Source organism: Cherax quadricarinatus, chromosome 1 (assembly GCF_038502225.1).
Source record: "Cherax quadricarinatus isolate ZL_2023a chromosome 1, ASM3850222v1, whole genome shotgun sequence".
Lineage (NCBI taxonomy): Eukaryota > Metazoa > Arthropoda > Malacostraca > Decapoda > Parastacidae > Cherax > Cherax quadricarinatus.
Window position 1 is genome coordinate 31393342 of NC_091292.1, and position 12827 is coordinate 31406168.

At 40.1% G+C, this 12827-nt stretch overlaps 1 protein-coding gene across 1 annotated transcript in view; it reads left to right on the plus strand.

Moving 5' to 3' along the window:
• The first annotated feature begins 300 nt into the window (after positions 1-300).
• LOC128705720 (lysosomal proton-coupled steroid conjugate and bile acid symporter SLC46A3-like) overlaps positions 301-12827 on the plus strand; it is a 13910-nt gene continuing 1383 nt past the window's right edge. Inside the window, exons 1-6 of the mRNA XM_070086197.1 lie at positions 301-1373; positions 1728-1823; positions 11293-11436; positions 11552-11635; positions 11814-11970; positions 12083-12827. The exon at positions 12083-12827 is cut by the window's right edge and continues 1383 nt beyond it. Coding sequence (XP_069942298.1) covers positions 398-1373; positions 1728-1823; positions 11293-11436; positions 11552-11635; positions 11814-11970; positions 12083-12521 — 1896 coding nt within the window. The 5' untranslated portion in view covers positions 301-397 and the 3' untranslated portion in view covers positions 12522-12827. The remainder of the gene's footprint in view (positions 1374-1727; positions 1824-11292; positions 11437-11551; positions 11636-11813; positions 11971-12082) is intronic.

A 12827-nucleotide genomic window follows, 5' to 3' on the forward strand; every position in this document is an offset into this window, starting at 1 on the left:
CATCTCGAGTCTGCCTAATGAGTCCACTGTGAATTAAAATATCTTGAAGTAAACAAGAGATAACTGCGTCCCCACCGTCCCCTGACAGGCAGAAGGGAAGCTTCCTCAGGCAAGGCACCATGTGGAACTAATCAAATAGTGGTACACCCGTGCCAGGTCCCCAGTGTACTGACGTCACACCCGCCTTGCCATTGGAGGATGAAATTTCCTATATTAACCGTGCACACCCAAGTTCTACTCATAATCAACAGTTTGCATGTTGGAGCAGCATTTCATGGTGATAATACTGAGACACTGGCTGCGAATTAAATTATATCTATGTAATTGGAGAGTTGAAATTGATGGTCGTCACGAGACGCGGAATAAAGATACATAGTTTAGCAGCCATTTACGCATAATGGAAGGATGTAACAAAAATGTTAAAAATACTTGGTCACGAGTGATGGGCGTGATGAATAACGTGACTGTGGAGCCTCTTATGCTACTTCACGGTCTTGCTTTCTCTAACATGATCGTATATATAGAGAACTTACAGATGGATCGAGTGTGTCGAGTGAGCAGCGGTTTTTCCCAACAAGTGTGCGACAATCTGAAGTCAGAACCAGCAGCCAGTGTAGAGGTACAGCAAAGGTACAGTGTGTTTGCTCTTTATAACGGTATCATCGCAGCAGCAGTACCACTCTTCTTCATTCTCTTCATGGGCGCCTGGAGTGATAAGTATGGCAGGAAGGTGCCTCTGATAGCAGTACAACTGGGTCACGCACTCCACGCTACCGGCTACTTGTTGGTCACTTTGGTACCTTCTTGGCCTGCCGAAGTGTTACTTGTCGTCACGTTACTAGACACACTAGGTGGCGGCTGCGTGTCATTCTTGACGGCAGCGAACTCATACATTGGTGACGTGTCCTCGGAAAAGTCACGTACATCAAGAGTAGGACTGGCCAACAGCATCTGGTTCCTGGGTGGTCCGGTGGGCACACTGATGGGTACTTTTATCTACAGCTGGGGCGGGTACCTACCACTTTTCGCCGCCTCCCTCACGCTCTCCTTAATGGCGCTGGTGTACGTGGTGGTGTGGATTCCAGAGAGCCATGGACCTTTCGCCAAGAGTTCCAGTGCCGAATCCCCAAATCACAAGTCACAAGCGGAACTGCGAGAGAGTGTAGCGGCAGCGAAATGCCTGGAGGCCAATGCGGCACCCTCCAACGCCCTTCAACACACCCGCCCAACTCTCTATATCATGGTTAAGGACTTTTTTAACCCGAGCCGTATCCTAGACAGCTTCAAGTCAACGCTGAGGAAACGCGAGGGAAATAAAAGAGCTCTTATTCTTATTCTCATCTTCACCAGCCTCCTCAGAAGAGTTACTCGATGTAAGTTCTAACATTCATATAAGGAATTTTAACCTCAAGAAAGAAGTACTAATGTGAACATTATAAAAAAAATATTAATTATTTATAGTAATTATTATTTTTAGTACAGCAATCACCATATTTGTTAAAGTTATACACTGAAATTTGCTGACCATGTATCCACCCCTCAAGGAAGGTTCCTTGATGTTGGTGAGGGGCTCTTGATTTAGGGAATTGGATCTGTGCTCCAGTTCCCCGAATTAAGCCTGAATGCCTTCCACATCCCCCCCCACAGGCGCTGTATAATCCTCCAGGTTTAGCGCTTCCCCCTTGATTATAATAATAATAATAATGACCATGTATCCTGTCCTTCAGCTCCCTATGTGTTCGCCTTCACGCGTCACGTACTAGGTTGGCAAGCTACTGACTACAGCCTCTGGGTCACCTACAAGAACCTCTTGGCCACCACTGGTAAGATACATTTTTACACGTACACGGTTTACAGGTAGTGATGAACACTTCTGCATTTTTAGATAAGTTTTTTAGTCCAGTGTTTATGACCCTAATAAAGATAATATTACCTTGGTTAAACTAATATTAAATAAAGTTTAATTGTTACACAGGTTGCAAGCTCTTGTTAGAAAAAAATTGCAAATGAATAAGTAGAAAATCGAGAAGTACAGATATGAAATGGCAGATCCATTGTTTCACAATGAAATGTGTCCCCAAAAAACGGTGTACGGAAAAACAATAACAATTAGTAGAGTACAAGTTGTTACCACTAGACTAAAAACTAGACTATCAGTACATTTCATCTTCTGTGGAGATGTTAATCAAATTAAATGTAAAGCGTGTGGACAAAGACACTAGAACGCTGTATCTCACCGGTTCTTAACCGCTGTGATACATGTTAAGAACCACTGAATCACCCCCCACCCTCCCCCGCCTCTTTTGGAAATCACTCACGCCCCCTTAGGGGGCATGAGTAATATCCAGAGTAAAGGGGCTGAACCCGGAGCAAAAATAAGGAATGTCTTTTATATGAATAATTAAAAAGTAACACAATTTTCCTATTCAAATTCGGACTTTTATAATTTTTTACATTTAGCATTTTATATGAAGGAAGAAGGGGGGAGTGGTGAGGAAGACCAACGGCGATAGAAAGTGCTACCCAAAATAGGTCTATGGAATTAAAAAAAAATGGAATTATAGTTGTTAATTTTAGAAATCCCAAGAATCAACCCTAAATCGGAAGGATAAACTTATATTCAGAAACAGATTATAATCTGCGCAATTGTTCAAAGACATCAATGTGTAGATATTTTAAATAACTATAATATCCCAATGGGGAATAAATTCTCCCCACCCCCTTTTTCCGTCACCGCTTGTTGAGAATTTGGCCTTACCTGCTGTGTTTATTATATATATATATATATATATATATATATATATATATATATATATATATAATGAACACTTAGCTGATAAATGACAGCAAATCGTCTACACAGCCGCCCCTGCAGACGAGGTCTAGAAGCTGTCGAAACCATCACAACAGTGGGCTGTCAAGAGATACAATTTGTAAGTATAAATTACCCCTAGGGGGTGTTATGTCAGCATATTTCATTCGATGATGGCTGACGAATACTTACTTGTTTGGACTCAAAAGTCCACACCTTACTGCCGATTATAGGTTGATTACAAACTCCTTGTGACTCAAGAATTGCACAATCCCCCGATCTACAAGAAATTCGTAACATACCTTGCTCTTTGTAACGTGAGCTATGGTGTTCTCAACACCTTCGACAGGTATCGGTGACTTGATAGAAGCTGAAGTGTCTTTGGATGTCCACGTCTTCCATTGTCTAGGAAACGCACACTGGTACACTATGTTCCACAAGAATTGTCTTTATTGTTCATAATGTATCACAAGAGAAGCTGATCACACTTCTCTTAAGAGTTTATTGTGTTTTGTGAGACACTTTATTCACACTAACGCACAGATCAGTGTCCTTTGCTGGTTATCCTGGCGTCAGTGTGACTCTCTCTAGAGTCAAAAGTAATCTGCCAGACGCTACAGCGCTCCATGCAGTCACTGCCCCAGCACAAAAAAAAACGCTGACCTAGTACCTTGCATCCTTGTCACCTCCTCGATGAAGCAAAGCAGAATGTTTGTTTCTTGCTGTCTTAATCATAGACAACAATGTACACTAGTTTTACTATGGTAATAAAGTGGGAGCAGGATTTTCCTTAATTGTCCTGCTAAGTAAGAGATGTACTGTCTCTTATAAAAATACACGTTGTAACACCGCTGCAAGGAGCAGAGGTCACTTGACTTACGTGGCATAGCATCTGTGATCAATTACTCACTCTAGCAGTAAACAAGATGCTCGCCCCTTCTGAGTGGCCCCTCAGGGCTGAAAGGGGCTGAAGGGGGCTGATACCCCCCTCCTGGAGAAAATTTCTCCACACTGGGGGGCGGCGGAGGTTCGCTGCAGGTGAACTATTCATCACTTAACATTAATTTAATTTTCTCACTCGCCACCACTGCTGCTTGTCTTTTCTGAACAGCTTTAGTCTGTGTGGTTTCTGGAGAATCACTAATTTTGTTTTCAACACTGTGTAATTCTAACGGCACTAGTTTATTTATTGTCCGCTTATTCACTACACCTTTGCTCAAAACATCAACTGTCCTGATGATTCCATTTGCATCAGGATATATGGTCACAATTTTTCCAAGTGGCCATTGGGACCTCGGACCATCATTGTCGATAATCACTATGTCACCAGGTCTTAAGGACTTATGATTTTCAGGAACACCAGCTCCATAGAAGTGTTCTCTCAATGAGGTGAGATAGTCTTCTCGCCAAATTTTCTCCCAACATTCAATCACTTTATTAAGGTGTTTGAATTTACGTCTGAGTTGCTCAGGTTCGAAATAAGTAGGATCCTCTATGATTTCTTTATCATTCATGGGAGGAACAGGTTCGAGCCTTCTGCCATGGAGTAAATGAGATGGACTTAACACTTCTAAATTGTCCAGATCATCGGTAACATACGTTAGAGGTCTGTTGTTGACTCTATTTACTATTTCAGTCACAACTGTACGGAATTCTTCTAAGTCTATTCTCTGACGATGAAGAGTCTTCCTTAAACAACGTTTTACAATGCCGATCATTCTTTCATAAAATCCGCCGTGCCATGGAGATTTAGGAGGAATGTATCTCCAACGACATCTGCGTTGATTCAGCATCTGTTGTACTTCTGGTTGATCAAAGATCTTGCTTATATAAGCAGCACCAGCAACAAAGTTCGTTGCATTGTCTGAAATCATCAGTCTGGGACATGCCCTTCTGGCTGCAAACCTTCTGAATAATTTGATAAAAGTTTCAGCAGACATGTCAGTGGCTACTTCTAGATGTACTGCTCTAGTTGTAGCACAAGTGAACAAACAGATGTACACCTTGATGGGAACTTTGTCAACTGTTTTGGTTAAAATTATTGGTCCAGTATAATCTACACCTGTCACCTCAAATGGAGTGATGACAAACTCTTTCAGAGGAATATGGAGGTGGACCTGGATACTGACATACTCGCATATCGTAGTGACGACAAGTAATACAGTCCTTTATTTGTTTTTTCACACTTTGTCGACCTTGAGGTATCCAGTAGGATTGTCGTATATGACAAAGTGTGTCAGCTACCCCACCATGTAACACGTTACTGTGGGCGTTTTGCACAATCAGTTTTGTTAGCCAATGATTCTTGGGGATCAATATTGGATGTATGGCTTCTTTAGGTAGTGAAGAATTATGAATTCTTCCTAGACATCTTATAATCTTTTCTGAGTCGAGATAAAGTCCTAAAGAATTAATCATAACAGGTTTCTTTGGGGATTTATCTTGTGCTTCCAGAAATCTATATTCTGTAGAGAAAACGTCTTTCTGTATTAGTTTCACCCAATATTTAATGGGTTCAAGACATTCATAATCAGGTTTTATTCCTGTAATGAATTTAAAGACAAGAGCTGTAACTCTTAAGAGTTTACCCAAAGATGAGTATTTAGATCCATCAATGACTATTTCTGTTGTGTCTGCAGTATTTACACAGCTTATTTCTGCTGTGTTCAAGCAGACTGTTTCTTCTGGCATAATGTGAGCTTTTTGCTGAGGCCAGTTATTTTCATCAGAGAGCCAGTTCGGTCCGTGGAGCCATAATTTATTATACACAAATTTCTTAAGTGGGACACCACGTGACAACATGTCAGCTGGATTCTCTTGGGTAGAGACGTGAAGAAAGAGATAATCTCTCTGCATCTCTTTTATTTCTGCTACTCTGTTCTGTACATAGACCAACTTACTCTTATTATTTCTTAACCACTGGAGAACTGCCTCATTATCACTCCAGATCACGGTTTTCTCAATAGTGAGATGATCAAGTACTTTGTTGAGATAGACAGCTAATTTTGTACCTACATAGAGTGCTGTCAGTTCCAATTGTGGTACTGTTCTGACCTTCAAGGGTGCTACCCTGGCCTTTGAAGTAATTAGTGTACTTCCTTCAGCATTACTCATGTAAGCTACAGCGCCATAACCTCTGGTTGACGCATCACAGAACACATGTAATGTGTAATTGTTTCCCTCTTGATCTATTTGTCTGGGAAATTTAATTTGATGAAGTTGTTTAAACTCCTTGGATATTTCATCCCATGCTTGACTCATTTCTAGAGGCAAGTTCTCATCCCATCCAATTTTGAGTTTCCATGCATCTTGCATAAGCATTTTACCTTTTATGGTAATTGGTGAGACGAGTCCTAGAGGATCAAAACATTGTGATACCTCTGACAGTAAACTACGTTTAGTGAGTGTACTGCATGATTTATTGTTTATCCTTTTGAGACTCAGAGTATCTTCCTGTGTGTTCCAATTAAGTCCCAGCATATTGTTGCAATCAGGAATTTCAGTTTCAGGGAAATCTTCTTTGATAAGTTCCCTTAATTGCTTTGAATTTGTATTCCACATCCTTAGAGGCATATTTGCTTCTTTCATCTCCTTGTTAGCTTCTCTGTATAAGGATTTCAAATCCTCCTCTTTATTCACATTACCTTGAAGATTGTCCACATAGAAACTTTTCTTTAAGACTTCTTTGAAGGGACTTTCAGATTTCTTCAAATGTGTATTTAGAGTAGCTTCTAGTAAGAATGGAGAGGATGTTGCACCAAATAATACTGATTTGAAACGATAAGTTTTCACAGGACTTTGAGGATCATGTGGATTTTCAGGCCACAAGAATCGAGTATAATCTCTATCTATTTCTTGTAGTCCTACTCTTAAGAAAGCTTTGGAAATATCAGCCGTGTAGGCATATGGGTTTGTGCGAAATTTCATAAGCACGTCTCCAAGCTTCTCAGTTAGTGAGGGTCCGGTCATCAGACAGTCATTAAGACTTGCTACATCTTTATTTGCACGTGCGCTGCAATTATATACAACACGTAGTGGAGTTGTTTCAAAATCTTTTCTGACTCCATGGTGCGGGAGATAATGAGCGTTTGTCTTCAACTTATCTTCGACTATTTCCTCAATGAATTTATTGTCCAACTGTTCTTGTATGATATTATCATAGACAGTCAGTAGCTCTGGATTCTTCCTGAGCTCATGTATTTGTGCTTTCATCTGTCCGAAAGCCATGCGATAATTGCTTGGCAGATGTGGTGGATTTAATTTCCATGGTAACCTAACCCAATACTGCCCATCTTTATATTTGACAGTGTCCAAATATTGGTTATAAGTCTGAGACTCTTGTGGGCTTGGTTTATTTACATCAATACCTATCGCATCTAAATCCCACAACTTATCAACTGGTTCATTCATTTCTTCCAGTAATGATAATTTTTGCTGTGGTACATGATCAGCGGTTATTCTCGTAACTAGTACATTTTCCACTGAATCAATATCAGCTTCTTTCCCACTTTGAGAGGGAATGGGACCACATATCATGTGGCCTCCTGCTGTTTTCAGCAAGTGAACATCATGTTTACTTACTAGATTTTGCACAAAACAGTGATAATAATCACTTCCAATGATTAAATCAATTGGACTAATTGTGTCCGTCTGTATGTCAGGACAGGCTAACTTGACCTTAGCTGCTTTCAGTGCTGCAACTGTTTCTTTTAATCCCTGGATCTGCACAGACTTAGGCAAATCATCTACTACCACAGCTTCTACTGTCTTTTTCCTGTTTCCTAGACCAACAGTGATTCTGGCTAGGTCATATGTCTGTTTACCAGAATTGTGGAAAAAACCAGCTATATCTAACTGTATTTTGGCATAGGGTTGTTTATTCAGTTTCTGCAACACTGATCTTCTTATGAAGGACCTTTGTGAGCCTTGATCAAATAGTGTTAGCACATTGGTTTTGTGTAATTTATTAGATAACTCAACTCGAGCTATCGGGAGAGCAGTTGCTTTAAACTTATCTCTCACATTTAATGCTGTTGCTTGTTGACTTCCTGATTCTGTGGAAGTCTGCTGCTGTTCAGCAAAAGTATTTGGGCATAATGCTGTATGATGCATACCCTTGCATTTAAAACACTTCTTCAGTGAGCATTTTCCTCCCTTGTGTTCACCTAAACACTTGATGCATCTTTTCAGCTGATGAACACGTTGTTTACGTGCCTCCATTGATGTGTATTGAATACAATACTGTGCCCAATGTGTTCCATCACAAAGTACACATTTTGGAGTACGTTTATGTGTGACAGTTTGTTTACTGTCTATTGTATTCACAGCTTGATAAATGCCTATATGGGATTTCCCATTATGTGGTTTAGTGGGAGTAGGTATACTCTTTTTATACTGAGTTGAAGGTTTGTTATCCACTGGATTTGTGGATTTTTCATCTTGTCTCGTTGCTTGCATGCATGAAACTATTGTTTGTAAACCATTGCTAATTTCCTCACAAGTGAAATAGCGTTTATTGAACATAATATTTAATCGTTCAATAGTTTGTGGTGACAACTTATCTTGTACAATACCACTGATAAACCAATCACATTGTCTTATGTCATATTTAGCATCTAGAGATCTGAGACTATTGTCTAATGTAATTCTAAATGCTTGTAAGTCTGAAAAACAATGTTTGGGTGGCTTCAAGCTTGATATTAAGACTGCATGTCTAACTCTAGCCTTGTCAGCATCGAAGTAATTGTCTGCTAAGACACGTAAGGCTATTTGATAATTATCTTTAACCACCGGAAATGACTTAATCAGTTCATAGGGTTCTCCCTTCACAAGACATTTAAGATAATTAAACTTAGCAATCTCATCTATGTCAGTTCGTGAATTTACTATGGATTGAAAACCACTAATGAATTCTTCATAATTATGACCTTGGAAAATAGGTAATGACAATGTAGGTAAGCTTGGTAATGGGACACTTGTTGTTGTTACAGGTGTAACAGGTGTTTGACCACTAGTTACAGTAGGTCTCTGTGACAGAGTTTTACGGCAGATAGCCTGTACTCCTGTCCACCTTAATTGTTGATCACTAAAAGTATCCAAAACATTTTTAATTTCATCTTCAGATGGATCTGATTCAAGAAATTTATTTTCATAATGTGTATAGTCTGAATTAATTATTTCCATACATTGTGTAAATAATTCAAACTTGACCTCAAGATCATCAAAATCTATGTTTGTATCTTGAGTTAATCCTATACAGACTGAAATTAGATTTTCTAATTGTGTAATCTTAGTCTGTAAAGACTGAAACTGAGTTTTCAAACAAGCCATTTTAATGGTATACTGAAAATTCTAGCACCACACTTAGAGTGTTTAAAAAACACTGTACTGCTATAGACAGCTGAGTTTTTGTTTTGCTTAAGTCAGCAATAATCGAGCCAGACACTACTGACCCACTAAGCTTAACCTCAGGGTCAATGACCATGAAGGGTACAGGGTACATGTGTCTGGTGTTTATGGCTTAGAGTTTGTGGTGTCAGCCTGACCATGATGATTAATCGTAAATAACGATGTTATACACTTCATTCACTATACACTATAAATGTCACTGTATAACTGTAAATCACACGTGAATATTACTTACACATATATAAATTTCACTGTTAATATATTTTTGAAAGCTTACACTTTATTTATAAGTTCCTTTAATATAACAGGTAGATCTATAAGAAACAAACTTTAACACAATCTTGTCTCTTAATTTCTGTCTATAAACATTATAAACACTATGTGTATATATATACACTCAGACAAACATCATCACTTGGGTGTTGTCTTAATCAGCGATTTCGCCAGATTGGAGCAGTTGATGGAGGGTGCAGGATACCATCCCCCGTCTTCTTGTTGGGTGAGTCACCCAGCTCCCGTTTTCGTTGGGTGACGCTGGGTGAGCGCCCGTTTTCTTTTGGCTGCCCATTCTCTGTGATTGAGTCTGGAGGGACTCATTTATACTGATTTATATTGTAAAACACTAGTTTTACAGCTTTTTTCGAAGGACCTTGGCTCATAGGTTATTTGTACACTGTAGTACAACATATTTGGACCACAGTGTGGTATTTATCCGGTTCGAGCACGACCAAAACTCTGTTGAGAATTTGGCCTTACCTGCTGTGTTTATTATATATATATATATAATGAACACTTAGCTGATAAATGACAGCAAATCGTCTACACAGCCGCCCCTGCAGACGAGGTCTAGAAGCTGTCGAAACCATCACACCAGTGGGCTGTCAAGAGATACAATTTGTAAGTATAAATTACCCCTAGGGGGTGTTATGTCAGCATATTTCATTCGATGATGGCTGACGAATACTTACTTGTTTGGACTCAAAAGTCCACACCTTACTGCCGATTATAGGTTGATTACAAACTCCTTGTGACTCAAGAATTGCGCAATCCCCCGATCTACAAGAAATTCGTAACATACCTTGCTCTTTGTAACGTGAGCTATGGTGTTCTCAACACCTTCGACAGGTATCGGTGACTTGATAGAAGCTGAAGTGTCTTTGGATGTCCACGTCTTCCATTGTCTAGGAAACGCACACTGGTACACTATGTTCCACAAGATTTGTCTTTATTGTTCATAATGTATCACAAGAGAAGCTGATCACACTTCTCTTAAGAGTTTATTGTGTTTTGTGAGACACTTTATTCACACTAACGCACAGATCAGTGTCCTTTGCTGGTTATCCTGGCGTCAGTGTGACTCTCTCTAGAGTCAAAAGTAATCTGCCAGACGCTACAGCGCTCCATGCAGTCACTGCCCCCAGCACAAAAAAAAAAAACGCTGACCTAGTACCTTGCATCCTTGTCACCTCCTCGATGAAGCAAAGCAGAATGTTTGTTTCTTGCTGTCTTAATCATAGACAACAATGTACACTAGTTTTACTATGGTAATAAAGTGGGAGCAGGATTTTCCTTAATTGTCCTGCTAAGTAAGAGATGTACTGTCTCTTATAAAAATACACGTTGTAACACCGCTGCAAGGAGCAGAGGTCACTTGACTTACGTGGCATAGCATCTGTGATCAATTACTCACTCTAGCAGTAAACAAGACGCTCGCCCCTTCTGAGTGGCCCCTCAGGGCTGAAAGGGGCTGAAGGGGGATGATACCCCCCTCCTGGAGAAAATTTCTCCACACCGCTTTCAGGATGAGCTTGGACTTCACTAATGAAGTAGCTCCTTAGGCGCCCATTGGATTTAAGACTGTGCCTGAGGAGCGAGTTTCATGGACAGTGTCACTCATCCTGGGAGTGAACATACTACCATAAAAATGGGATATTTTAGCCCATATACTAGACATGCTATCGCAATGTATGGCATTGCATTAAATATCTTTTAATTATCAAATGCCAACCTAAAATAACATAACATTAACCCTGTATTATCCCTGTATTAAGCCGAGTTTTATTCACTTTCAGGATCGCTAGTGGCAGTGCCGTTGTTAAGTGGTCGTCTAGGTGTGTCAGACAACCTGCTGGCCGTGGTGGGCGCCATGTCCGGCGTCATCGAGTATGTCTTCTACGGCTGCATTTCTGACTCTCGACCATATTTTATCTGGATAGGTGAGCTTCCTACTAGGGATTGTCAAGTGTAATGCTTTTATAAATAAGAGACATTTTTAAAATGAAATACTGGTGGTGGAAATTAAGGTGACCACAATCGTATTTGATCCCTCAGCTCCAGTTGCGGCTCTGCTGCTTAACTCCTGCACCATCGCTCAGCGAGCCATGATGACCAAGTTTGTCTCCAAAGATGAAATAGGTGAGTTGGATTTTGATAATTTATTTTTATGTAATTTATATTTTATACACAAATTATTTTTATATAATGTTTTTAAGCACTATTGTATTGCAAAGCAATATTAAATTTTTTTAGATTATTATTACTAAAAACCAAAATTTAAAAAGTATTGAAATGTTCTACATTTTTTAATTTGTAGGTAAAGTATCTGCGGTGTTAGGTGCCCTTGACGGCATGATGCCCATGGTAACTTCTGCCCTCTACACCGCCGTCTATCACGCCTCCGTCAGCACCTTCCCTGTAGCACATTTCTTACTGGGTGCTTCTGCCAGCGCTCTCATGATCGTCTTTTTCTGGTACGTTTCCGTTTTCGCTTTCATAGTTCAGATACAAATTGTGATTAAGTGTGAAGTATCTTTACTGGTGAATTATTTTCATGTATTAATCATGTATAATATTTTCCAACAGTATCATCATATTCGCGGATAAGTCAGGTCAATATGACGTGGAGAACGCTAAGCCTAGCATCGTCTCAGGTCCTGTCGCAAACAAGGCGCTGGTGATGAGAACCAACTCCTGCTGGCTGGCCACTGACGTGCTGGCACTGGCCCTGTCTACACCCACTTCCCCGGACGTCCCCGAGCATCATAACACCCAGCAAGGGATAGGGCTACAGAATCACATGTCACACAAACACCAGTCCGTTTTAAAAACCATTTCAGAAAACAAAACAGCGATGAATAATTTCAAGGACTCACTAAAAACTGCTGTTAGATCACTGAGAGAGTCACCAGCGTCCTCTGCTGTAACACACAAAACAATCACAAGAGTAAACAAAGGAAGCCTCCTCGTCAACATTAACAATATCACCAACTATATCCTTCTTCGGCTACTTTTAAAAGCCTGATTCTATCTAGGTACTTCCCCTTACCACCCAGCATGAGACCAACAACAGTCGACTATCACCCAGGTACCTATTTGCTGCAATGTAAAGGAGACATCTCGTCCTGCAGAACTGAACCCGAAACATTATGGTTGTGAACCTAACGTTCAATTAGGCAGGAAAAAAAGCAAAAAAAAAAAAAAAAGGACCCTTATCTACAACTCAGGGTATTTATTAGGGAGACGTTTCCCTGCGCGTACCTTGTGAAGAAACCCTTTTTGGCGGAACGTGTCTTTTATACAATCATATAAAATACATAAGTATCTTTCC